The sequence below is a fragment of the Narcine bancroftii genome, chromosome 14 (assembly GCF_036971445.1).
Source record: "Narcine bancroftii isolate sNarBan1 chromosome 14, sNarBan1.hap1, whole genome shotgun sequence".
Classification (NCBI taxonomy): Eukaryota; Metazoa; Chordata; class Chondrichthyes; order Torpediniformes; family Narcinidae; genus Narcine; species Narcine bancroftii.
In genome coordinates, this window is record NC_091482.1 from 10,531,735 (window position 1) to 10,558,756 (window position 27,022).

A 27,022-nucleotide genomic window follows, 5' to 3' on the forward strand; every position below is an offset into this window, starting at 1 on the left:
TAGTCTGCTTCATGATCTCTGACCCAGTCGAGTCAGGAATCAATGGACGTGCAATGATTTCAGAGTAAGGAATGCAGTGGTTCACAAATTCATAACAAGTCCTTTCCTGTTAATCTAACAAGGTCATGTAAGCTCTAGCCTTAAATTTATTTTTCTGCCACAACTTGATATTACCATAAAAATTTCCCATTTCTCAAATAACAATTTAATTTTGTTTCTGGCTCTCCCATGAGCACAAAGGTCTCAGGTGTCTTCTGCCACCTCACCCCACTGAAAATTCTGCAGGTTGATGTAAAACGCAGAGCCCCTCACACTCGAAGCCAGTCCTAACTGTGCTTAAAGGAAACTCACCGATAAGATTCACTGGAGAGTGATCAGGAGTGGAAAACCACAGCTGATTTGTTTTCCTTTCCTTCTCAGGATTGGAACTGATTTTCTACCTGGTTAAAAATGTTCTAATTCAGGTGGTAAAACAATTTTGAAGCTAAATTCCTCAAGCATGAATTCCACGGAATGCAAATCTAAATTTGTCTGCCATTCATTCAAAATACTGTAGCAATTCTGAATGATAATCGGAGCAAAAACTATCCTCCTGGTTCAAATTTATTATTGGAAACTATAGTACTTACATCCTGGTTTTCCTGGAACAGAACATGGTACTCAGAAAGATGTTGTTTAGTAAATTTTTTGATGATCTCTTGCTTAATTCTGGGATCCAGCACATTGGCAACAAGGCAAGCATCACGTAGGATGTTACTGGGACCTGCAGGTCTCTGTAAAGTTGAATGGGAGATGGCAACAGTTATTTGTGTCCAGTAAACGTGCCACACATAGCTTGTCTTATTTACAGTGGGTCGCTCACAAAAATAAAGGATAACCATTACTTGAGGTTGACAAGGAATCTGCTCCATTTTTCGTTTTCTCTTTTTTTGTGATGTTGAATCATAACATATTTGGGGTGGGGTGGGGGAATGCATCATTCAACATTATTTGTAGCTCAAGATTTTACCTGTTTAAATTTTTACATTTGGACATACACCAGTTACAGGACCTTTTGCCCCACAAGCCCATGCCACCCAATTGACCTACAACCCCCAGTACATTTCGAACAGAGGGAAGAAACCAGAGACCTCGGGGAAAACCCACACAGCACAAACTCCTTACAGACAACGCGGGATTTGAACCCCAGGCACAGTCGCTGGCGCTGCAACACCATTATGCTAACCGCTATGCTAACATGCCACCCATGTTTACATTTCGACCCGACACTAATTTTTCTGTGATTCATCATATAACCTTACTTTATTTGAATTAGCCATGCCTTGGGAACCAGATGAGCAAAGGCACGAAAAGTTACTTATTTAGAAGATAGGAAACAAAGTGGGTGTAGGAGTAAGGGACATTAGAAGGGTCTTGTACAAGGGTACTCACCTTTGTTCCCTGAGATGGGAAGGCCTCTTCAAAGTCTGCCAGGATCTGCTGTCCTAGTTCAGTCTGGGCGGCTCGTACTCTGACAAAATAAAACCAGAATTCCCTAAAGTTTTACTCTGCAGCTGTAAAAATAAATAGATAGTAAAAGAATGATCTCTCTGCTCACAAAATAACATTCAAGTTACTTGACAAAGACAACACGAGCACCATAACCAAATTAAGCCGATCATTTATTCCATTTTCTGTTTGCATTATGAGGTGCACACTGGCTTTCGGGTAAATGATAGATGCTTTGATGGCAAAGCATCAAAGACCTGTACTGTGCTGTGGCGTTCCTCGTTCTCATGAGGACTAATGTTTGCAAGGTGCATCGCCCACACGCTCTTTGCTGGGTTGGTAAAGTCACTTTCATCAATTAAGTTTAATTACAATTAAAATTTTATTCAATTTGTCTTCTAAAGAACTGATTTCAACCTTTGTGTCTGATGATAAAAACGATATTTCTTTGTGTTTGTTCCCATATTAAAGGAAATTTTGTTTCCTTGAAAATGAAAGTATATTGCTGATACATCTTGTTGCTGTTACAACCTAAACCTACATGAGGGAACATTTTGTACTTATTCAGTTTGGTATCCTGGTCCACATTCCATGGTTAGTGAAGTCTAATACCTTTCAAAATACACGAGTTAAAATGGTTAAGTCTCCCTGTAATCAAATTCTCCTGCTACACTTCTAATTAGACTGTCAACAAGGCCAAATATATGTGAAACTTCGATCTTTGAAAATCTCATTGCATCTCTTGCTGTCAGGATCAAACTGAAACAAACTTGTCTTCTCACTACCTCAGCGTTATCCCAATGAGCCCCATGTCTGAGTGAGTATTGGAAAGTTTTTGCTTCAAGTCCCATTCCAAGTTATTGAGAATAAATTCTCAGCTGGAAGAAAATAAATTTGCAGTTATACGGCACTCTTCATATCTCTCACACAGAGTATCTGGAAGTTCTTTAATCGTGGGCCGAAATGGCCTGTTACCGAGCTATATGTCTAGATTTTTAAAAATCAAATGTAACTATCGAAACATTTTTGATTTTTCAATCATTTGGCATGGATATGTGGATGAAGTGCCTGTTCCTGTCTTGTACTGTCAGTGTCGTAATGTTAAAAAGCAGTGGACGATATACATGTTGCAATCTACCATATGTCTACATTATCTGACTGAAGAAAAAAACTGTCAATCAACTGAATGTCCATGAGAACATCAGGTCTAACTGGCCTACAACCAAAGGAGTGGTGCACTCCCAGTGGTGCAACTTTTGGCTAGGCCATTATGCCATGGTCTGCCTCTGGGTGGTCATCAAAGATCTCAAGGCACTATTTTACAGAAGAGTACGGAGTTCTCCCATCCTTTCATCCTCAACAGACCGCATGCAAGATATTTTATTTATAAATTATATCCTGTTTGTGGGATTTGATGTGTGCAAATTAGCTGCTGGATTTCCTACATTACATAAGTGACTAAGCTTCCAAAGTATTCGAATGGTTGTAAGACTTACTGGAATATCCTGGGGTAGTGAAAAGACCCAGCTCTTCTTCTAAGGGTAAATTAGATCCCGACAGCAAGAGATGCAAAGAGATTTTCATAGATAGAAGTTTCACATATAATTGGTCTTGTTGACCAGTCTATTTAGATGTTTAGCTGGAGAACAATTTATAGGAAGATTTAGCCAATTTAATTCGTGTATTTTGCAAGGCATTGGAAGTTTTCCTTCAAACAACATGCAATTGGTCAGAAACCACATGGAACCTCATTAGCCATGGAATGTGGACAGGGAGACCAAACTGAACAAGTACAAAATGTTCCAGCATGTAGGTTTAGGACCGAAACAACAACATGGCAATCAATATACTATCAGTTTCAGGAAAACAACATTTCTTTTAATATGGAAACAAACTCAAAGAAATTTTCTTTTTATCACAAGGCATAAACTTTAAAACCAGCCCTGTAGAAGGCAAATAGAATACTATTTAACCTGTAATAATACTTAAATGATTGGATCATTTTGGTTCACTTCTATCATTGAAAAATACCAAGAGTGTATGTTAATTGGGTGGCACATACTCGTGGGCTGAAATGGCCTGTTACCGTGCTACATGTCTAAATTTTTAAAATTAAATTTAAATATTGAAATATTTTTGATTTTTTTGATTGTTTGGCACAGATAAGTGGACAAAGTGCCTGTTCCTGTCCTGTACTGTTCTATGTTCTTTGCTCTATGATAGGATTCAGAAGAAGCTTTAGATATTATTCGACTAGGTTAAGAAAATTCAATTGAATATGGACCTTGTGAAACAAGTTACCGACTTGGAAAATCTAGAACAGATTTTCAGATTTTTGTTCATCATCTTGTCAATGTTAAGCTTCAAGACAGCATGACCACTCCATCGATGCTCTATACCAGAGGTTCTCAAACTCTTTTCATCCACAGACCACCTTTACTTTCCGTACACTAGCGATAACAAATCCATGAACCACTCTGGTTGGTCTAGGAGTTGACAAATACTGCCCTACACCATCTCTGCATGACATGCAGTCTGATTTTGATCAAAAATGTTTGCAAAGAGCTAACTGAAATCCAGTTAAAGGGATCGGCAACGGAGGCAGGGAGGTGTCAGCTGATCTTCCATTAACTGATACAAGTCTTCTGCCAGGCTGCTTCAAGCCATTATTCGGTTATCTGAAAAATCCAGTGAACTGAAAAACATCCTGCCCCAAACTTTTCCGATAATCGGAAATGTAACACACAGATATAAAGCAGAGATATTTTGAAGACGAGAGGTACAAAATTTGCAAATTGTGGTCATTCTAAGCAGGGAATGCAGCTTGTTGTTTCATTAATTAAAGAGTACTTTGAAAGGCTGCGATTTTTCCAAGTAAATGATTTGATTTAGGGAGAATAACAGTTTAAAGAAATCTCCGATGTAATTTTTCGAATTTGTTTTTTGCCATCTTTTAAAGAAGCAAATGACAAATCTGGAAGTGGCCCAAGAGTTAAGGTTTGCAAACAGGAGCCTGGTAGCACAGATGTTCCTTTCCACCCACACCATCACAGAAATCGTCCAGCCACATCTGGGATTTGTCTGTGCGAAACCACATCAATGAATGTGGTGCTTTGCAGGAGGAGAATGGAAGCCAGTCTCAAACTCTTTAAACTATTTTTTTTTGTTAGTGAGAGGGAATAATGATGTGGTAGGTAGGCCTGGGTGTAGGAAAGATGAGGAAAATTTGAAATGCTAAATTGTGGGAATATGTCTGCCATTTTCAGCAGGCCCTGGTAGCATTCTCTGTCATGACAACATTTTCCTTTGAGATCAGAAAATTTGAATGCTTGGAACTTCTTTTTTACTAGAACTACTTCAACAGGAGATTATCGGCATCAAGGGGAAATTTCTTTTGGGTCTTTATTTCAAAGACAAAAACATTAGATCCCAAATTAGGCAACAGGTAAGAAATGCACTCCAGGTGAAAATGGCTTTTCATTTCTTGTAAATAAGTCATTGGAAACTTGGATCTGGAAGAATGAAAGGTGATCTGATTGAAACTTGTAACATCTTGCATGGACCTGACATATTAGACGCCATGTCATCCAGTGGGTAAATCACAATAATGTCCCAGAGTAAAGGACGAGTCTGTTCTTACAAAGTTTTTTTTTTTTAAATTTTTATTTTTCACACCATAAATCACATTAGCCATGATATACACTATTTCTTTTTCACACATATACAGTGACTTTTTCTCCCCCCCCCACTTTCCTCCCAAACCCCCCCCCCCCCCACCCCCCCCTCTCATCCATTTTATGTATACAATCTAGGTTGCATTAAGCCAGTCAGACAATGTTGTCATTCAACAAAATTACACCAGAAATTCTACTGAGTCCATTCTTTTCTTTCCTTCTCCTTCCATCAACTTAGGTAATGTTTGTCCCCGGTAGGTTTTCGCTATTGTATTTAATGTAAGGCTCCTATACTTGTTCGAATATTTCAATATTATTTCTTAACCTATATGTTATTTTTTCTAATGGAATACATTTATTCATTTAAATTTAGTAGTTTCTTCCTTTTTAATTTGGTTATGTATTCCATTAATATTTAAAGACATATAGTTCAGCGTAGCCCTTTTATATTTTGTTTATCTTCTCTTTCCGTTTTTCCATCATTACCTTTCCTCCTTTTCCATTTCTGTTTTCTTATTTTCAACTCTTTACCAGACAACATTCCTACAACATCCAACATTTTCCTTATTCTCCTACTTCTATCTTATTTATTCCCAATCTCCCCTTCACCTCCTGAGTTGTCCTTTATCCCTTGTCGGACAACCACATCTCCCCTCTCCATTTGGATTTGCGAATCCACTCGCAAGCGTCAACTGATTTTGCAGTGACCACTATTTCCCCCCACCCCGCCTCCCCCAGAAAAGATTTCACTTTTCATATGTCACAAAGGTCCCTCTTTTAATTCCCTCCTTATTCTCTCTATTCCATTACCTTCCCTTATTAATTCTTGTCTATACTATCTATATTTTCCTCTAAGTACAGATACATTCACGTATGCTCATTGTCTCTATTCACTCTTATACCTCTTTACCCGCATACATATCAATCGTGATCATCTTAACTCTCATTACCCGTCTTCATCCCTCAGTCTATTTTTGTAATTGTTCTGCCAATTTTCGTGCTTCTTCTGGATCCGAGAATAGTCTGTTTTGTTGTCCTGGAATAAATATTTTCAATACCGCTGGATGCTTTAGTATAAATTTATACCCTTTCTTCCATAAAATCGCCTTTGCTGTATTGAACTCTTTTCTCTTCTTTAGGAGTTCAAAACTTATATCTGGATAAATGAAGATTTTTTGCCCTTTATACTCCAGTGGTTTGTTGCCCTCTCTTACTTTTTCCATTGTCTTCTCCAGTACCTTTTCTCTTGTAGTATATCTTAGGAATTTTACAATAGATCTTGGTTTTTGTTGTGGTTGTGGTTTAGAGGCCAATACTCTATGTGCCCTTTCTATTTCCATTTCTTGCTGTAGTTCTGGACATCCTAGGGTCTTAGGGATCCACTCTTTTATAAACTCCCTCATATTCTTGCCTTCTTCATCTTCCTTAAGGCCCACTATCTTTATGTTATTTCTTCTGTTATGGTTTTCCATTGTATCTATTTTTTGAGCTAGTAGTTCTTGTGTCTCTTTAGTTTTTTTATTAGATTTCTCCAATTTCTTTTTTAAGTCTTCTACCTCCATTTCTGCTGCTACTGCCCGCTCTTCCATCTTGTCCATTTTCTTTCCCATTTCTGTTAAGGTAATCTCCATTTTATTTATTTTCTCTTCTGTGTTGTTTATTCTTTTTCTTAAATCCTTAAATTCCTGTGTTTGCCATTCTTTAAATGACTCCATGTATCCTTTAATAAGAGCAAGTATATCCTTTACCTTGCCTTTCTTTTCTTCTTCTATTTCCCTGTACTCTTCCTCTTCCTCTGGGTTGGCCATCTGTTGTTTCTTTGATGCCCTTTCCTCCTCTTCTTTCTTGTTTCCATTGTCTTCTGTGGTCTCTTCTTGCTGCAGGTGTTCTGCAGCTGTCGTTGCCGGCTGTGGAGATCGACTCCCCAGCTGGTCCCCCCTCCCGTCGGTGTGTCTTTTTTCATTCGCATCGCGCATGCGCGATACTTCGCGCATGCGCGGTTGCGCACTTTTACTCGGCTCTGCGAGCCATTTTTGTAGTCCATTATTTACCGAACTGAGGGAGCGGGTTTCTCTCTCCGCAGCGGGCCTCTTCGGACAGGTAAGGCCTTCACCTTTTTCCTCCTTTGTCTTCTCTTCCTCTCTTCTTACCGTTGCTTTCGATTTTTCTTTTTTTGTCGCCATCTTCTTTCCACCTTTATACTCACTTTTCTGTAACTTTTATTTCTGTGCCTTTGTGTTTTCCTTTGTTTTTCCCGACTTTTCTGGAGAGGGCTGGAGTTCACCGTCCGGCCACTACTCCATCACGTGACTCCTCCTGTTCTTACAAAGTTGAGGAAAAAAAATTTCTGATGAATCTTTGGTTCAGTCTACCCCAGCAACCAATGAAGGCAGAACTATTAATTTAATTTCAAGACTGAGAGATTTTTTTTTAAAACAAGATACCTTGCAAGAAAAGTGGATTGTGGTCAAGATCAGACCAGCCACAGTCGTCCTTTTCTGCTCTTGTGCACAAGAATTACAAATTAGCTTTCAACCTCAACTCCCTGGCCACCTACCTCAAAATGAAGTTCGACTGCAAAATATCTCTTCATTTACACATAAATAATATGTTATATAAACACATGAGAGCACTTTGCAACTAACTGGAAAAATAACTGGGTGGGGGGGGGGGAGAGGAAAATTCAGTCTTAATAAATTTAGAGGAAAGCTACAGGTTTTGTAAAATGGAGAGGTTTCTGGTTATAGAAGTCAGTGGACAAGCAACCATCAGGAAAAGGGCAGTCCAATGTTAGAGAATTGAAAATGCGTGAAAAGATAGAAACCCCCCCCCCCCAAGGATTCTCACTAAAATGAGATTGGCAAGACTATGGGGAGAGTCAAAAATCAAAATTAAGAGAATGATACTCCATCGTAACAATCACTTTTAATGCAGAGAACTCTGAGTATTTTATGTCCTCTCATTGATAAGTCAGTAAAAAAGTGCTATAGGTTATACAGCAGTGAGCTGGATTGCAAAGTACACATCAAGTGGCGCCAAGTCAAATCTAAGTCATTCCCATGGTGCCAGGAAGGAGTCAAAACAAATGAGAAATGCTGATTTGTTCTTGGGGAGGGGGGGGGGGGGGGGGAAGAAACATTGAGAAGTAGAGGGGAGTATAAAGAATGAATGGGGGCAAAGAGAATAGAGAGGATCAGGTAGGGTGAGAACACAGAAGAGAAAAAGGGGGAAGGAAAGGAAATAAAGATGGACAGAAAGAAAAATGGAGATTTCCCTTATACAAGAGGCAGGAAATCATAGACAAACTGTTGATAAGTAGTTTTACAACTGAAGTATATTTACCACATGAAGATTATCTCCTTACCTGCAGGAAATTAAAATTTTGTTAATTACTCTTTAAATGGTCAACCAGCATAACTGAAGAAACCCAGAGATTTATTGAAAAGGTCAGGTGCTCAGACAAAGATCTTCTGTCAATAAAATTTTAAAAAACATTTCACATATCGGTGGAAAAACTGATATGGGATTGGATTTTTTTTATTTTAAAAGACAAAATGACACACGTAACCTTGTAGCAGCTGCCAAAATCAACATTCCAGACCTTAATCTCTGCAAAGTGCCACAGCCCCACTAGCTGTGATTTTTAACATGACTTATCATTGAGAGTTCCTTTGAAGCTCCATCACAATAATCAGACAAATGACAAACAAAATAATTAAAGAACCCAAAGCAGCAGTGAAGTAGCACACAAAGGAAAAACAGCAGTGGATTTGATTCTAATTAAACAAGGAGGAAATAATCACTCAAGTTGAAGTACGAGCACATCTTTTGTTTAGTAATCACCTAGTTACCTTGATGGCGGAAATGAGAACAGAACAGATGATGTAATCTATTGAACTGGTTTTCAAGGGGGAAAATTAGGGGGATGATAACATGTTCCGAAGGAAAAGGTAGCAAGAACTATACAAAAGCAAAATGAGAACACTTTGCCATCCCTAACAAAAAATAGAAGAGCAAAATCAACACAAGTTAAAAAGTAAAAGGGCAACAAATAAACAAGAATAAAAGAAGTGCAAAAAGGAAACTCCTCACAGAGGACTATTGTCAACAAAGTGAGGAAAATACATCAAAAAAACATATAAACGACCCCAAGAGATGATCCTCCAGGATAGTGACCACGGCAGCGCACCAGCAAGCGGGTCGCACTGGCTGCGGGCTGTTGGCGACTTGTGGCCAAAGGACTGAAACAGGCTATGGAGATTGGCTCATGGGAACGAGGATTCGAGAGGGTGTTACGGGCAAGAAAGGCTCCAAGTGCTAAAGTGCCACGCAATTCTCATGGCAACTCTTTGTTTGCCCTTAAGCCAGACAAACCTGAGGAATATCATGTATATTTTAGTTTGACCTGTTATGAAGTGACAATAAAAAGAACCTTTGAAGAGAATCTGAGAAATGTATGAAAGTTGCTTTTTTTGTTTCCTGCTAAAAAACATGTTGCTTATTTTGCTTAAAAGCAATAACCAATGAATTACAAATGCCAGTTGATGAAGGAAGTTACCAAGCACATCAGGATAACGCAATGTTCTTCAACAATTGAAAATTATTTATTCTAGTTGTAAAAATAAAAACCGGGACACCTTTATAGGGTACAGAATACATTCAACATATTGAATCTCTATGACTCCTCTATTGAGAACTCCATATGCAATAAACTGTCTTTAAACAAATACTTTGTCCTATCACTGTAAGAGCCCAAGGTAGTCAGAATGTCAAAAACACTACTGGATTGGTTGTCACAACTTCCCGGCAGACCATGCTGGGTCTGAGGCCATGATTTTCCACCTTGTGTCTCTAGATAATCATTAATATCCAATGGCAGGATAAGCAAGCATCATCTCCCAGACCAACAATCCCAACACCGAGGCTTTAATTACATTCAGCGACCTTGATTAGACCATGACCAACACCAGGTTCCTGATGCAGATCCTGTCCTCTGTGTGTCATGCGAAGAGATAATCTGATATGCAGAGGAAATGATTCAAGGATGTGCTCGAAGCCTCTTTGGGAAACAAAATTTAACAACCCCCGAGAGAATCTCTGTCCCATAATGGAAATGGGGAAGGTCCATGCATTGGGAGCTCATCTTAAATGGTGGAAAGACTATACCATCTCATTAAGTACCCATCCACGCTCCTATCAGACACCTCCCACTATCCCCCCCCCCCCCACTCATCTGAGGAACCAAGGGTCCTATCTTGGCCTCATCAGTCATTTCTGAACCCATGAAAGTCACACCTGATCCTGAAAAGAAGGCAACTCGACTTCTCAGCTCGATTATGAGATGATGAGAGCTTGTCATGTGCATCATTCCAAGGCACGCAAAATTCTTGCTTGCTTCAGACACACACTCCAACACAATAAATTAAATGATCACAGTAATGCCAAGACAGCAAAAGAAAATATAAATATAAAAGGATCGATAAATTGTCACAGTTGCAGTTCATGCAAGAATAAAGGTGATGTTTCATTTGTGTAGACAGACCTTTCGGTGATTCCAGAGTAGTTTATGATTAGGGTTAGGGGAGTTGGGGAGGTTCAAAAGCCTGATGGCTGTTGGGAACAAAAATGTTCTTGACTTCAGGGTTCTGTGCCTGGTGGGTTGGCTCAATTACAACTTCCAACTTTAAATCAAAACATTTCAGGATTAAGGCACCATATTCGGAACATTCCACTCTCCGCCTTGCAATTATTCTTTGAAATTGTTGTGAAACCAAAGCCCAAGTTCCAAATGAAGAAAAATAACTTGTTTTCCTCATCAACATTTGCTCCACAATAACAATAGGCAAAAGTACTTTAAATTTCCATTTATCTCCCCGATATGTGTACAGCAGTGGTGTCCAGAAACTACGATAGCCTATAAAATAACCTGGATTGCACTTCAAAGTAATTTATCCTATGTGATGAATCTTCCTGAGAGATGTGATGAAGGGCTAAGAATATTAATGTTCTTTCTTCTCTCAGTAACCACTAAAAATGTGCATCATTCTTTCCTGAGCCAAACATTAAAGGGAATGAAATTCTTTATCTATGCCTCAAGAATCCTGACATTTAAGTACTGCTGTTATCACTATGCACAATATTGCAAAGTCCGAGCCAGACAAGGGAAAAATATCAGAAATCAAACAGACAGAAAGGAAGTCAAGTGTGATAACACAGAAATAGAACAAATTTCAAAGGATTCTTGTGTTCTCAAGCCCCTTTCTTGTGACGCCAATCTATCAAATATTCACAAAGCCAATGTCTTGCATAACTCTGCCTTTTGCAATAGACACAGGAATAGGTTTAAATTTCATCCAAGGTCAATAATCTTTAAGGGACTTTTTTTCCTGTTTCTTTATTCCTTGTATTACTTCCTTGTCAACAAAGTGGGAGGGAATCTACCGCTGCCACATATCCTGTCCCTGGAAATTACAGGGGCCGTCTATATTTAATCTCCTTTCACATTCAGATATATCTCACTGCCTGCATATACTTTCTCCATCCATTCATTATTTCTGAACTTTAAACAAAAGTATTCCTGCGTTGGACCAAAATTTAAACACACATCATCTGCAAGCTCTCAAAATGAAATGCGTGCATGCATATATTAAGCTGTTTTTAGGCATCAATGAATACAAAGAAAATCAATTTCATTTCAAATAAATTTATGAAAAATATCCTGAACAACTCTGGGTTACAAGAGGTCATTCATTGTAAACCAAGACTACAGGAAACCACAACTCAAACCATCACGTAAACCTGCCTCCATCTATTGACTCCAGCCACGTGTCAGATTTTATATTTATGGTCAGAGTAAATACATGAATCATATACAACCATGAGATCCTTTCTCCTGTGAGCAAGCCAGAATTACAATATTGGTCGAGCAAAAAAAAATGTGCACAGTGTGCACATATAAACAAATAAAGAAATGTAAACAAACTGATCGTGCAATGAAGTGCAAAACAAGTCCCTGATTGAGGAGTCTGATGGTGAAGGGATAGCAGCTGTTCCTGAACCTGGTGGTGCGAGCCTTGTGGCACCGAGACCTCTTTCCAGATGTTAGCAGCAAAAACAGAACATGTGCTGGGGGAGGAGGGAGGGAGGAGGGAGGAGTGGTAGCTCCTTGATGAACCTTGGAAAAGCAACCAAAATATTAGAAGACTCATTCCACTCTGCCACTCTCTCCTCCCATCACAGAAAGATTTGTGTGACATCACGTACCATCAGGTTCAAGGGCAGTTTATTTCCCGCTGTTTTAAGACTCCTGAACGAACATCATACAAGTGAAATTATGTTGCTAACTAGTCTCTCTCTCTCTCTCTGTAACTCCATTTTGTTTCTTAACTGGTGTCCTACATATGGGCTGACCAGCTGCACTGCTCACAAAATGAACTGTCTCACTGTGCCTTGGTAGTGAGAATGAACTTGAACTTGACAAAAAGAACAACAGACTCTGCCATCTGAGCAACTCATTCATGAGCTAGAAATTGCAATCAAGCATACAGATGGGACAGTCATCCCTCAGACACTATTCTATCATAGCTGAGTGTTCAACTTAATTTCTTTACTCCATTCCTCTCTACAAGGGGGACAAGGAGATACCAGGGATATCACCCATTTCAGAAATACAAAATAAAATTGTGCTTGCTTAAAAATCACAAGGAACTGGTATGAATTTACATAGGAGAGTCCCTATTTTTTTTTTAAATGAAGCCAGATTTGTTTTGTTTCTACAAGAAACCCACTTAAAAGGCGACCTCAAGCTATGCAGAAGCTTTGATACTTTACCTTTCAGAGAGCTGGCGGATCTGTGGAATGCCCATATATTTTTGAAAGTGTTCCAGCACATTTACCACCCCTTGCATGAGGTTAGCCACTTCTCCATACTGTCTACGCCGAGTCATGGCCCTGCAGAAGCAAAGTGTACACTCACAGCCACCAACACAACTTACAATTTTTACTCAAATAACAATAAAAATTATATGAAGGCCCTTGACTAGCCCTTAATAGTCTGGATTTCAATAAAATTCCAATATAATAATTTGATAGATCAGAACTCTACTGGTAATTAGGATTATCAAGGGGCTAGACAGGATGAATTTGGATTACATGTTCCCAGTGTTGGGAGAGACTAGGACTATAGTTTAAGAATACAGGGAAGGCCCTTTAGGACGGAGATGAGGAGAAATATTTTTACCTAGAGAAGTGTGGATCTTAATAAAAAAAAAAGAGAGAGAGAAGTGTGGATCTGTGGAATGCTTTGCCGCAGACGGTGGTAGGGGCAGATTCGCTGGATATATTCTAAAGGGAGTTAGATAAGGCTCTTGTGGGCAGGGGAGTTAAGGGTTATGGGGATACGGCAGGGAATGGATACTGACAGAGAATGATCAGCCATGATCTGAAAAATGGCGGTACTGGCTCGACAGGCCAATTGGCCGACTCCAGCACCCACTGTCAATTGTCTATTCACAATATTGCTGTCGGTGCTTTTCTTTATGGTCTATGACCAACATGACTGTCTTATCCAAGAAACAAATTAATGATTTTCTTACAAAAATGGTACATTCTTGATAGATGTGGATTAATAGATTCACATTCAATATAGTGTAACCTTAATTAAAATCACATGAAATGGGTGAGATTTTAAATAAATATTTCTCATCATTCTTTACTGAGGAGAATAACCATGAAAGTCGAGAAATTCAAGGAAATGAGTTGCGAGATCCTGGACCACACAAGTATCACAGAGGAGGTTTGGCAGCCTTGGAGCATATTAAGATGGAGAACTTAAGAAGACTCCAAACTTGGTGGTGCAGTGCACAGAGAGGAAGGATATCGGAGTTCAAACAGGAAGGATATCAGTTGGGAAGGAGGGGGAAAGGAGTGGTAAATGGAATTTAACAAGTATGGGATGTCGCACTTTAGGAACTCATTCAGGATAGGACTTGCACAGGGATTGGTAGGGCCCTGGAACAGAGATGCCAGGATGTTTGGCAGGGCCCTAGAATAGAGACTTCAGGGTACATGTGCATAATTTGCCCAAAAGCAGCAACTCAGTTGGACAAGATGGTGAAGATAGCATTTGGCACATTTGCCCTCATTGGGTGAGATACTGAGGACTAAAGTTGTGACCTTATGATTCAGATGTACCGGACATTAGTAAATACTATGTGCCGTTCTGGTAGCTGAGCAAAAGGAAGGATATCAATATATTGGAAGGGTGGAGAAAAGATTCACCACGATGTTGTCTGGACTGGAGGGCTTGAGCTATAGGAAGAGGATAGATAGCTTGGGTCTATATTCCTTAGAGTATCATTCCTTGGGATGATTGAAGAACATTTTTTTAAATGACAAGGGACATATGGTGGTTGGTCACAGTCTTTTTCCCCCCAAAGTGGATGGTTCTAGAATGAGAGTAAATATATTTAAGGTGAGAGGAGACAGATTGTACAGTGACCTGAGGGGCAACTTTTTGGCAGAGGGTAGTCCATAGCTGGAATGAGCTGCCAAAGGAAACTAAAATAGGCAAAATGTTGACATTCAAAAGACCTGGACATATTTATGGATAGGAAGGATTTCAAAGGATATGGATCAAATGCAGGCAAATGGGACTAGCCCAGCATGGACAAAGTCATGCAGCATGGAACAGGACCTATTTCCATTTTATCAGTGATGAGAACCCTATTAAGATGCAACCACAATGCTTTTTTTTCTCTGTTATGTGACTACCAATCAGCCCAACTCAATTCAATCTTAAAATCAATTACTTGCGCAATGGCTGTGGGAATGCACGCGCAGTTATAATCAAGCTGGAAAATTCACAATTGCGTTACCAATGACTACTTACTCCAAGGAGTCAACGCCACCCGCCAGCATATGCAGGTGATTGAGTGTGGTGATGGAAGTTGTGAGGTGGCGTTTGGCATGGTCAAGCTGCTTAATATCCCGTGTAATTTCCTTGACCTAAAGAGTACAGTTTGAAAAGGTTAATTCCACAAGAGCACACTTTCTAAATCTGCACTTACTTTAAGCTGAATCACATGAATAATTCGGACTGCAATGCATCACATGAAAATTACAAACCTGATGGCAAATTCTGAAGTAGAGAAGCAATATATATTCACATAATGTGCAACTTAAGATGCATCATTTCCTGAGGCAAGAAAAACATAGATCTCTTCACAAAGAATTTCCACCCAATTTGGTATTTGTTAAGGGGAAATTGGAATTGGTGCAGACATTTACTCGTACTGATGTTTTGAAGTACCCAAATGATTTGGGTTTGATCCAATTTTCAGTCACAAGCTTAATTCATCCAGACCTTTTCCAGTCCCACCTGGGTGTACTCTCATTTATCCACTGATCTCTACTATTAACTCAACACTCTCTGCCCAAAATATTCCACTGCTCTGTGTCAATCTAAATTTGCAAGCACCCCCTCCCCATCCTGTACCTTGCAATCTTTATACATAGTTCAAATTTTTGTTGTTTTTCACATTCTGTCACTTCAACTCCATCCCTAAAACTGGCCTTTTTACCTCTCTCCTCAAATTACAAATCCCAACAAATTTTCCGATTTGTTATCCTTATGAAATGCTTCGTGGCTCAAATATCACAGTTTTACAGCACAGGAACAGTCTCTTTGGCCCAGCTCGTCCATGTCTACCTAAGATAGTCCAATATGCCTATAGCCCTCTGAACCATTCTTATCCATGCACCTGCCTAAATCCTTTAAATGTGGTAATTGTACCCTCCTCTACCTGCCTCCCTCTTTGTCGAAAAGGGTGCCTCTTGGGAGTCTTTTAAATCTTTCCCCTCTCACCTTAAAAGTAACCCCTCTCGTTCTTGTCTCCCCTTCCCCGAGGTAAAGACAGTGACTTTTTTTTTTACCTTGTGTAAGGTAACCTTGGATACAGCGGCATGGTTAGCGTACTGCTGTTACAGCACCAGCGAACGGGGTTCAAATCCGGCGCTGGGAGTAAGGAGTTTTTAAACATTCTCCCTCCACTCCCCTTCAAAATGTACCAGGGCTTGTAGGTCAATTTGGTGTAATTGGGCGGCACAGGCTTGCAGGCCGAAAGGGCCTGTTACCGTGCTGTATGTCTAAATATATCCTTTACGATTTTACATACCTCTATAAAGTCATTCCTCAATCTCTGAAAAAAATACCCAGCCTATCAAGCTTCTTCTTCTAACTCAAACACCGTGCCCCCAGTAACACGTTCGTGCATCTTTTCCAGACCCTTTCCAACTTAACGAAATCTTTCCTATAGTTGGGTGACTGGAACTGTGCATAATACTCCATGGCATTAAAGCAAACTCATCAGCATCGTACTTACCATCTGTTCAGATTTCTCTGCCTTATCCTTAATGTCCTTAATCTTGGCAAAAAGCTGTTGAATGGCTTTCTGCGCTTCCTCCAAAGCCTGACAAAGAAGAATAGCAAAGAGTAAGCATACTGGCATTGAACAGAGATGGAGGCAACCCAGGCATGGATAGAACACCACGTCATCCAACAATAGCTTAAACATCAAAAAGATAGAAATTAGCAAGAGATAGGTGGCAACAAAAGAAACACTCATTGTCTTTCTTCAGATTGAAGGCCAATTAATAAAGGGTATTTATTCCAAACTCATTTCAATCAACTAGCAGTTCTTGATTATTTTTTTGGTTAGTTTTTTTTTAATGTTCATCTTCCCCCAAGTGTGTATTCAGAGGATAACACTAACCATCGCCGCACTTCATTTTCTCTAGTGTAAAAAAGCAAACAGAACTGGTGAGCAATGTGGTTCATTCTTTGCTAACATTTCACGGACCAGCACTTTCTGCAGAAACCGTTTCAACAACTCTCAACCCTTTACAATGTGGTAGCTTAAAACTCAAACCACTTTACGTATGGCTGTAATTATAGAGTTTAACCCCAAATATCCAGTAAACAGAATAGCACTTAATACAGAGAAAGGCATACAATACAAATTGATCAAAGCCTAAGGCCTACAGTTACTGGAAAAGGAAGTCTTGGTTTATGGAGCATTTCTCACAATCTCTAGATACTTCAAAGCACATTAAAACAAATGAAGCACTCCTTGAAGAGTAGTGTTTGTAGTTAACACAACTTCAATTTTGTGCAGCATGTCCTCACAAATAAAATGAATAACTGTAATAAAGGACAAATGGTCTTTCTTTTAAATTAAAGTGGCAGAGGCTAATTATCGACCAGAACACTGGGTCAGTGTTCCTGCTCTTCCTCAAAGCAGAGTCCTGAGATCCTTGACTTTCACCTGAGAGCATAGTTGGGACCTTATCACTTGAAAGCATAGTTGGGATCTTATCATTTGAAAGCCTGCACATTCTGTCATTACAGCAATGGGATGTTAATTGCAACTGAACTTACTGAAGTGTGATCTTGCAACCACTGTCAAAAGAACCTTGGTTGACATAATTCGTCAAGGGATTCATTCCATTAGATTCTGGCTGATGCAATAACTTTTTTTTAAATTAAATGGAACTTAAAAATAAAAGACTTTAAAACAATGACACACTCTGATTTGATGTTGTAGCAAAAAATGAATGAAATTCTGCAAACAGTGACAATTTCTGTCCCGAAGTCAAGAATGACTTACTTCCACTCCAATTCTGAGGGCAATAAATATGCAGGAACTATGGCGAACATGGACACTACATCACTTTCCCTTCTTTTTCTGCTAACTTATTTATTTTTATATGTAATTTATAGTGATATTTGCAACTGAAATGCTACCATAAAACAATGAACTTTGTGAGGTTCATGACAATAAATTCTACTGCACAAAAAACAACCATGTGGTCTTGACAGTGACGAGGGGATACGAGGGGTCGTAGGTCTGGAAGCCAAAAATGCTCTCATCCAAGTTATTTTCCTCAGCACCCTCTCTCCCCAAATCCTTCCATCCAATTGCCCTTGGTTAGTCTCCCTCCCGCCATCCCTTCTCTTAACTCAGCTCCACCACCAGCTCCAACCCCCTTTAATCATCTGCGCCTCAGCCATCTCCCCTTCACTCACTCCTCCTTGTATCTTCCCTTTTCACTCACCCATTTCTCTGCTCTCTTCAAATCATTCTGGACTCTCAGTTTCCTTTCCTATGTCACCCCTCATTCCGTTCTCTTCCCTTTACTCAGTCCCACTCTCACAGCTCCTAACCAGTTTAGTCAACCCCTGCCTCCATTCCCCTCAATTTCTCTCATTCCCACAACTCTCAGCAATCCCCTTCTCCCCTCCCTTCTCTTAGTAATCATTAATTCTCTTCCCTTCCCCTCATTTGCATCCCCCAGCTCCACTCCCCTCACTTGCATCCCCCAGCTCCACTCCCCTCACTTGCATCCCCCAGTTCCACTCCCCTCACTTGCATCCCCCAGCTCTCCTCCCCTCACTTGCATCCCCCAGCTCCCCTCCCCTCACTTGCATCCCTCAGCTCCCCTCCCCTCACTTGCATCCCCCAGCTCCCCTCCCCTCACTTGCATCTCCTTCTCAGCTTACTGTGTCGCTCACTTTTTGTGGCCCCTTTTCTCTTTGCTCCTTCCACTTTCCCCCTTTCTTAATCTCCCCATCACTCCCCCACACCTCACCTACCAACCACACATGCAACCCAACTCAACCTGCCCCTCTCTCCTGCTACTGGTCACTAGCTTTCTACAAGGGGTAGGCTATTCACGGACCACCACTGTTTGTCCTCTCCTGTCCTGCTCTGGACTCACAGACAAGAGGAATGTACATGTTCAAACCATATTTCTGAAAGGAGAACTGCTTCCTTAACAAAAAAAACTCACCATTACTAGGTTACAAGTGCTATGGGGTCTAACACTGTCTGAGTAATACTGAGTGCCCAAGCTTTGTAACTTAAAATGAAATTAGGAAGTCAATTCAGACATAGAAATTGCTCTTTGAAAACACCATGTGGCCTTGGACTGATTGAGCCAGGAACTGCAGCAGAAAGGGTGAAGAGATCAACAATAGAACCATTTTGAATCTCAAGCCAATCAAAATCATAATGGGGCCAAGTTAAGCAAAGAAAAATATGCATCGAGGGATCACTGCAACATCAGAACATGAACTACCTCAGCCCACCATCACGCAGTATCACCAGTAACATCAGGAACTCTGCTGGGAAAACGGGATTGGAGGAAATTCCTGTGACTCCCTCTGACCCAAGGAAAGTCAAACCGATTACTAGCAGGCAGCTCTGATTTTTGGCCAAGGCTACGTACAACATTCATACAAAATGCTGCACATTCAAAGAGATTGCTTGATGCAATAAAATTCATTGGGTTTATTTATAAATTGCTACATCTTTCAAAATATACTTGGAAATACATTACTCAAATGGTTAACATAATTGGTTGATTTTCTAATTTCTTGTTGAACTGATCTGAATCTGTAACAAATGAAAAATCCTGTGGCTCAGCTTCAAATTTCTGTTTGTAATTAGCAGTGATACTTTTTGCTTGATCTTATTTACTTCTGCTGCTGTAGTCTGACAGTCCTGCTTCCGATACTGTCTGAACCTGGAAAGATCACTGAGGAGTCTCTTTTTTAGAATAAATGAAGCTGAAACGGTGATTGGTAGAAACGGATACACCATTTTTCCAGTTTAACCTGGCACATCCTCCACTTCATTTGTCAGATACTCCCAGATATATAAAATTTTCCTTTTCCTAATTGCTTTTTAATGAAATCGATTCCTGAAATTATCAGCATTGCAGAGAGTTCTCTCACTCATGAACAATTTACAGGAGAGAAGCCAGTGATTATATAGAATTTTAAAGACTCCACAACATTGCTACCCTCTGTTGGCGCATAGACTTTCCCATGGAAAGTCTCTGATAAAGTTAACAATTCTTTTCCAAAGAAACAGAAAGTCGATTCTTCCAGGAATTTAACTGTACCCAACTTGCACAGTTTGAACTGCGATCTGGAATGTCAACAGCCAGGGGCAGTAGGCCATGGCATTCTGCAAATTTACTGGATTTCAAACCCAGATGCTGTCATTCAAAAAAAAATAAAGAGTGCTATTGTGTCCTGAGGATTTGACAGGTGCTGTTTAATGAAGGATTCCAGAGAAAATGGCATGCTTGATATCCAAATCCATATTCACATAACTCTGGGGTAGAACTAAACCAACCGGATGATAAGGAACAAATCTCGCTCCAGTTGATAGTGAATACATTTAAACAGTCATCCTTTCATTCAGTTAATATTTGAAGGGCCTCTGTAAGAATTCACATAAAAAGGATTATAATGTACATACTGCAATAATATTTGAAAGGAACACGTACGACACCAAACACTTCCAATGGGTTTTGCAAAAAACACCACTATTTTAGAAATCATCCTCTTAAATCAATAGTTAATTAACAAAAAGTATTTATTTTAAGAACAAGCAGGTGTCCAATCCTGTCCTTTGAAATTCCAGCCACACAAAAGAACAGTAAACCAATATTCCCTTAATCTTTACCTCAACATACAAATTACACAGAATAAAGACCACGTCTACTGTTCCACTTGGATTTTGCTTTATCAATGAGCCTCCAGCTGCCTTTCCTTGTTAATAAACTTCAATTTTCCCAATATCTTCTTTAGTACATAGTTCGTCTATTCAATTCTGTCTGGATGGCAACAAATAATTTTTATTTATTTTTTTTATTTAAATTTAAATTAAATTTAGACATTCAGCACGGAAACAGGCCCTTTTAGCCCATGAACCTGTGCCACCCAATTAACCTATGACCCCCCACATGGTTTTTAAGAGGGGGGGAGGAAACCAGAGCACCCAGAGGAAATCTACTCATACACGGGGAGAATGTACAAACTCCTTACAGACAGTATAGGTTTGAACCACGGTGCCGATCGCTGGCGCTGTTTCAGCGTTACACTAACCGTGCCGCCCCATGATATAGACAAATGTTAAACTCTGTAAGAACAGCTGTCTTATTAGACCATAAGCATACGGACAAATAAGCTATTTACCCCATTGAGTCTGCCCTGCCATTCAAACATGCGCTTATCCATTTTCGCCTTCTCCCCATAACTGATAGAAATGCAGGAAGAAATGGAAATAGAAAGGGCACACAAAACACTAGTTCCAAAACCACAGATACATCAAAAACCAAGATCCGTTTTAGTAAAATTTTTGAGATATACGACAAGATAAAATATACTGGAGCGGGCAAGGAATAAAATTAGAGAAGACAATAAACTATTGGAATACAAGGGTCAAAAAAAAATTTTTTTTACCCAGACATAAGTTTTGAACTCTTAAAGAAGAGTTTAATACAGCAAAATCGATCCTATGGAAAAAAGGTTATAAATTCATGATAAGGTATCCAGCTGTGCTTAAAATATTTATCCCCGGGGAGCAAAACAGACTGTTCTCGGATCCGGAGGAAGGACAAGAATTTGCAGAACACTTGCAGGACAGAAGGAGAGATGAAGGGATATAATAAGAATGAAGAATGGCGATAAAGTATATATAAAGATGTAAAAACAAAGTATGTGTAAAGAACTAAAGAAGGGAAAAAGAAGGGAAGGAAGGAAGTAAGGGGAAAAAAAAGGGAGAACTTTGTTAAATGTGTAAAAAAAGTGTTTTCTGGGGGGGTTGGGGGGAGGAGGAAGAGAATAACCGTTACTGCAAAATTAGTTGATGCTTGTGAGCAGGATCACAATCCAAATGGAAAGGGGAGTTGTGGTTGCCCGGCAAGGGATAAGGGGCAATTCAGAGAAAGGGGGGGGGGTATTTGGGGTTAAGGTAATATTGGATGTGGGAGTTGTTGGAGTATTTTATGTTTTAAATGTGTTGTCATACATTGAGTTTAAAAAGGGAAAACTGAGAGATGAAAATGGGGAAAAGGGGGATGGTGGTGGTGAGGAAGCGGAAATGAGGTGTAAACAGGATTTGAGATGTTCACGTTGAACTATATGACTATAAACATTAATGGAATACATAACGAAATTAAAAGGAAGAGGCTATTAAATTTACTGAAAAAAGAAAAAATAGATATAGCATTTGTGCAGGAAATGCATCTAACTAAAGTTGAACATAAATTAAAGAGAGGGTGGGTAGGACACAGAGCGGCAGCATCTAATAATTCAAAAGCTAGAGGTGTAGCTATTTTAATTAATAAAAATGTACCAATCAAAATAGAGGAGGAAATAATAGATCCAGCAGGGAGGTATGTAATGATAAAGTGTCAGATATATTCAGAATTTTGGAATTTGATCAATATATATGCACCTAATGAGGAGGATCAAAAGTTTATGCAAGATATTTCTTTGAAGATTGTAGATACATAGGAAATATATTGATAGGAGGGGATTTTAACCTTAATTTGCACCCAAAGTTGGATAAAACTGGACAAAAGACAAGTAAAAAGAATAAAGTGGCCAAATTTATGGTTAAATCAATGCAGGAAATGAAACTTATGGATATATGGAGGAGGCAGCACCCAAGAGAGAAGGAATACTCATATTATTCGAGTAGGCATAAAACATACTCAAGGATTGATATGTTTTTGTTGTCGGCCCATATTCAAAGGAGAGTTAGGAAAACTGAATATAGAGCTAGATTAATATCTGATCATTCATCCCTGTTATTAGCAATAGAACTGGAGGACATCCCACCAATAACATATAGATGGAGGTTAAACTCCATGCTACTTAAAATGCAGGAATTTAGAGAGTTTATTGAATGCCAAATTAAAACATATTTTGAAATAAACACAGGATCAGTGAAAGACAAATTTATATTATGGGACGCAATGAAAGCCTTTATTAGAGGACAGATAATAAGTTATGAAACTAAGATGAAAAAGGACTACAATCAGGAAATAGAGCAGTTGGAAAGGGAGATAGTAAATTCAGAAAAGGAACTAGTAAAAAGGGATGATATAATGAAAAGGAGAGAATTGGCGGACAAAAAAATAAAATACGAAACATTACAAACGTACAAGGTGGAGAAGAACATAATGAAAATAAAGCAAAAGTATTATGAACTGGGAGAAAAAACACAAAATATTAGCCTGGCAACTTAAAACAGAACCAGCTAAAAGAACTGTATTGGCATCAAGGAAAAAGGACAAACAAATTACAAACAACCCAACAGAGATTAATGAAAACTTTAAGGAATTTTATGAACAATTATACCAAACTGAGAAGGAGGGGAAAGATGATAAAATAGAAGAGTTTTTAGCTAAAATTGAACTGCCGAAATTGCAAGAGAGGAACAAAACAAACTGATAAAACCATTTGAAATAGTGGAAGTACAAGATATATTTAAAAACTTGCCGAATAATAAAACGCCTGGAGAGGATGGATTCCCAATAGAATTCTATAAAGCATTTAAAGAGTTATTAATTCCTCCTCTCCTGGAAGTAATGAACCAGATAGAAGAAACACAAAACTTGCCAGATTCATGTAAGACAGCAATAATTACAGTAATACCAAAGACGAGGAAGGATCTACTAACACCAGCATCATATAGACTAATTCAGATTATAAGATAATAGTGAAATTATTAGCATACAGATTAGCCGATTGTGTACCAAAAATAGTAAAACAAGATCAAACTGGATTTATTAAGAAAAGACGAACAGCAGATAATGTCTGTAAACTTATTAATCTAATTCATGCAGTTCAAGGAAATAAGAATTCAACAGTGGCTGTTGCTTTAGACACAGAAAAAGCCTTTGCAGAGTAGAATGGAATTATTTATTTAAAGTATTACCGAGGTTCAATCTACCAGAAAAATATATTAATTGGATTAAAGTATTATATAATGGACCATTGGCGAAGGTAACAGTAAATGGATATGTATCGAACCAATTTAAATTAAGTGGGTCAACTGGACAGGGATGTCCATTATTTTTGGGGAAATAATTTTTTTAACATTTGAACAGTTGAAGTACAAATATGGAATAACTCACAGTACAGTGTTTGCATATCATCAACTGAAAACTTATTTAAAGGATAAATTGGGAAACAGATTGAGGTTACCAGAAGGAAGCAGCTTTGAATACGTGATTACAGACACAATGATAATTAAAAGATTTATAACCAACATGTACATTAAGCTGCAAGATAAGGAAAATTATTAAATAAACTATAAACCCAAACAAAAGTGGGAAAAGGATTTAATCATAAAGATAAAAAATGAAGTATGGGAAAAGTTATGTTCTGGAACTATGAAGAATACAATAAACACAAGGTTACGCATGATACGGTATAATTGGTTACACGGGGTATATATCACTCCTCAAAAATTAAAAGAATGGGATTCAACATTATCAGATCGATGTTTTCACTATAGGAAGGAAATGGGAACAACAGTACATGCAATTTGGGCATGTAAGAAAGTGTAAATGTTTTGGGAAGATCTAAATCAGATATTAAATAAAATCATAAAAAATAACAAACCAAAAAATCCAGAGATCTTTCTTCTAAGTAATATAAGTATCAAGGAATTAGGCCTCAAATTGGATAAAGCGCAAAAAAGATTCATTATGCTAGCCTTAGCAGTAGCAAAAAAATGTATAATGTCAACTTGGAAAATGGAAGAGAGCCTGAGAATACAGCAATGGTACATGGAAATGAATAAATGTATTCCACTGTAAAAAAAAAAATAACATATAATTTAAAAAATAAAGTCACATTATTTGAACAAATTTGGGAACCGTACATGGAACATAACAGAGAGGGCTTGCCTCGGACTTCCATCCCCTAAAATAAGAAGGCAAAATGACTTGATCCAGTGTGTAAAAGTAGATGACATATTTTTCTTTTTTATTTTTCATTGTGTGATGACATTGTTTAATGGTTTAATTGTATTGTATATGTTGAATATTTATTGGTTTTGGAGAAGAGTGGGAAGGGGGAGGGAGGGTAGAGGGGAAAAATGAGAGAAAATGCCACTGTGTATATTTAATGAGAAAGGTTTGTATATATTTTGGTTGATATGGTTCACAGTGTGAAAAATAAAAAATTATTAAAAAAAAGCTCTTGGATTGCATAGGTGAAATGTTACATATCATAAAAACATAAGAAATAGGAGCAGGAGTCGGCCATCTGGCCCATTGAGCCTGCTCCGCCATTCAATAAGATCATGGCTGATCTGATTTATAGACTCGATTTAAGCCACCCTGCAACATGCATCAGGAGCAATGATTCTACCAGTTCAAGAAAGATTCTGTGCAAATTGATGAGAATGCAAGCCGGGCTTGATGGGAAAAGCTGAGTGGACATTCATTCATTGAATCTTCACATCCTTGAGATGAGGTGCAAATCAATCTCAATTGTAAGTACTGGAAAAATGCAGAAACATGACCTCCTCCGGTAGAGAATCTGCAACACAGTGGCACAATTTAAAATTACAGGGAGGATGAGTAGGATGAATTTCTACCACACAGAGTTGTGAAAATTTGGAGTTTGCACCCGAATAACATGACTGTCATCAAAAAAAAATTAAGAGGCAAGATTATCAATGGATAAGGAACAAATTGGAAACTATCAATATTGGAATAGGCTTGAAATCCTGAACGATATAATTCTGTCTTGACTGTGTGTATCTTAATCCAATAAGATACACGCAGTCAAGACAAGTGTTTCTATTTGGTAGAAGTAACTATTCATTTGTAAAGAATATCACTGAGGTAAGCATCGTTCCCTCAAAGGCAAAGATCAGGGAAATCAGTGAGAAGAAATAAGATCAAGTCACAAGGGTCTCCACACACCATGACTGAAGTAAAAACACAATAGTGGAGAAATTCAGCAGGTCAAACAGTGTACTTTATATAGCAAAGATAAAGATACATAACCAACATTTTGGTTGTCTTCACTGATGGATATCCCAAATAAAAATAGAAAAATCTAGTAGCAAAGGGAGAGGAAATGAAAACCTTCACTGACATTAGAGAAAGGAGATTTGGTAAAACTCTGGGATTAAAACTTGACCTCATGGCCACAAAAGAATTGATTGCAAAAATAATGGATGCTTTGGTCATGATGTTTCAAAATTCTCTCAATCCTGGAAAGGTCACATTTGATTCGAAAACCACAAATATTATGCCCCAATTCAGGGAAGGAGAGGAACAAACATCAAGAAACTACAGACAGCTAGTCTGATCTCTGTCACTGAGAAAATGCTGGAATCCCTTTTTAAGGAAGTAATAAAGGGACATTTAAAAATTGAAGTGTCATCCAGCAGAAATAATGTGGCATTAAGAAAGGGAAATTATGGTTGACATATGAATTAGTTTTCTTTTAGAGGTGTAAAAAGCAGAGCTGGTAAAGGAGAGCCTGTAGATATAGTATATTTCAATTTCCAACCAAGTAAAATCCCTGGTATCTGGCACCTACGGGGATTGAGGACGTCAGACATGCAAATTTTCCAGTTGTTTGAAACACACTCTTACAAGCCTACCTGCATTAACAGTAAACATTTTAAACCTGAATTATCAGAGATGTGTTTTAGATGTGGTGTAGAGGTTGGTTCCTTTTTACGTTCTACCTGGCTTTGCACAAAGGTGAGGCCCTTCTGGGATGACCTCTGTGACACCCTAACCAAGATCACAGGAGTCACCTTCTCAGGAGATATTCACAGAAATTGCCTTGTCATGGATAGGTGGTCTTTACCAGGATGTTGCCAAAAGGTCACATACAATCTCAGGAAGGGATAGAACACCTTCCTAAAAATCTGGCAGCCTTATTTAAAACATACAAGTTCCTCACTGGTGCCAATATAGGGTTACGATCACTACTGGCTAGCCAGTGGACCTCTGTAAAGATTTTAACA

General features: G+C 38.7%; 1 protein-coding gene across 5 annotated transcripts in view; it reads right to left on the reverse strand.

The window, feature by feature from the left end:
- Positions 1-27,022, reverse strand: part of vps53 (VPS53 subunit of GARP complex) — a 300,014-nt gene that overhangs the window by 167,179 nt on the left and 105,813 nt on the right. For all 5 annotated transcript variants that reach the window (XM_069912009.1, XM_069912007.1, XM_069912008.1 and 2 more), the window contains 5 exons: positions 16,544-16,630; positions 15,052-15,167; positions 12,993-13,112; positions 1,432-1,510; positions 630-773 (listed from right to left, as the gene is read on the reverse strand). In XM_069912009.1, the coding sequence (XP_069768110.1) occupies positions 630-773; positions 1,432-1,510; positions 12,993-13,112; positions 15,052-15,167; positions 16,544-16,630 (546 nt within the window). The remainder of the gene's footprint in view (positions 1-629; positions 774-1,431; positions 1,511-12,992; positions 13,113-15,051; positions 15,168-16,543; positions 16,631-27,022) is intronic.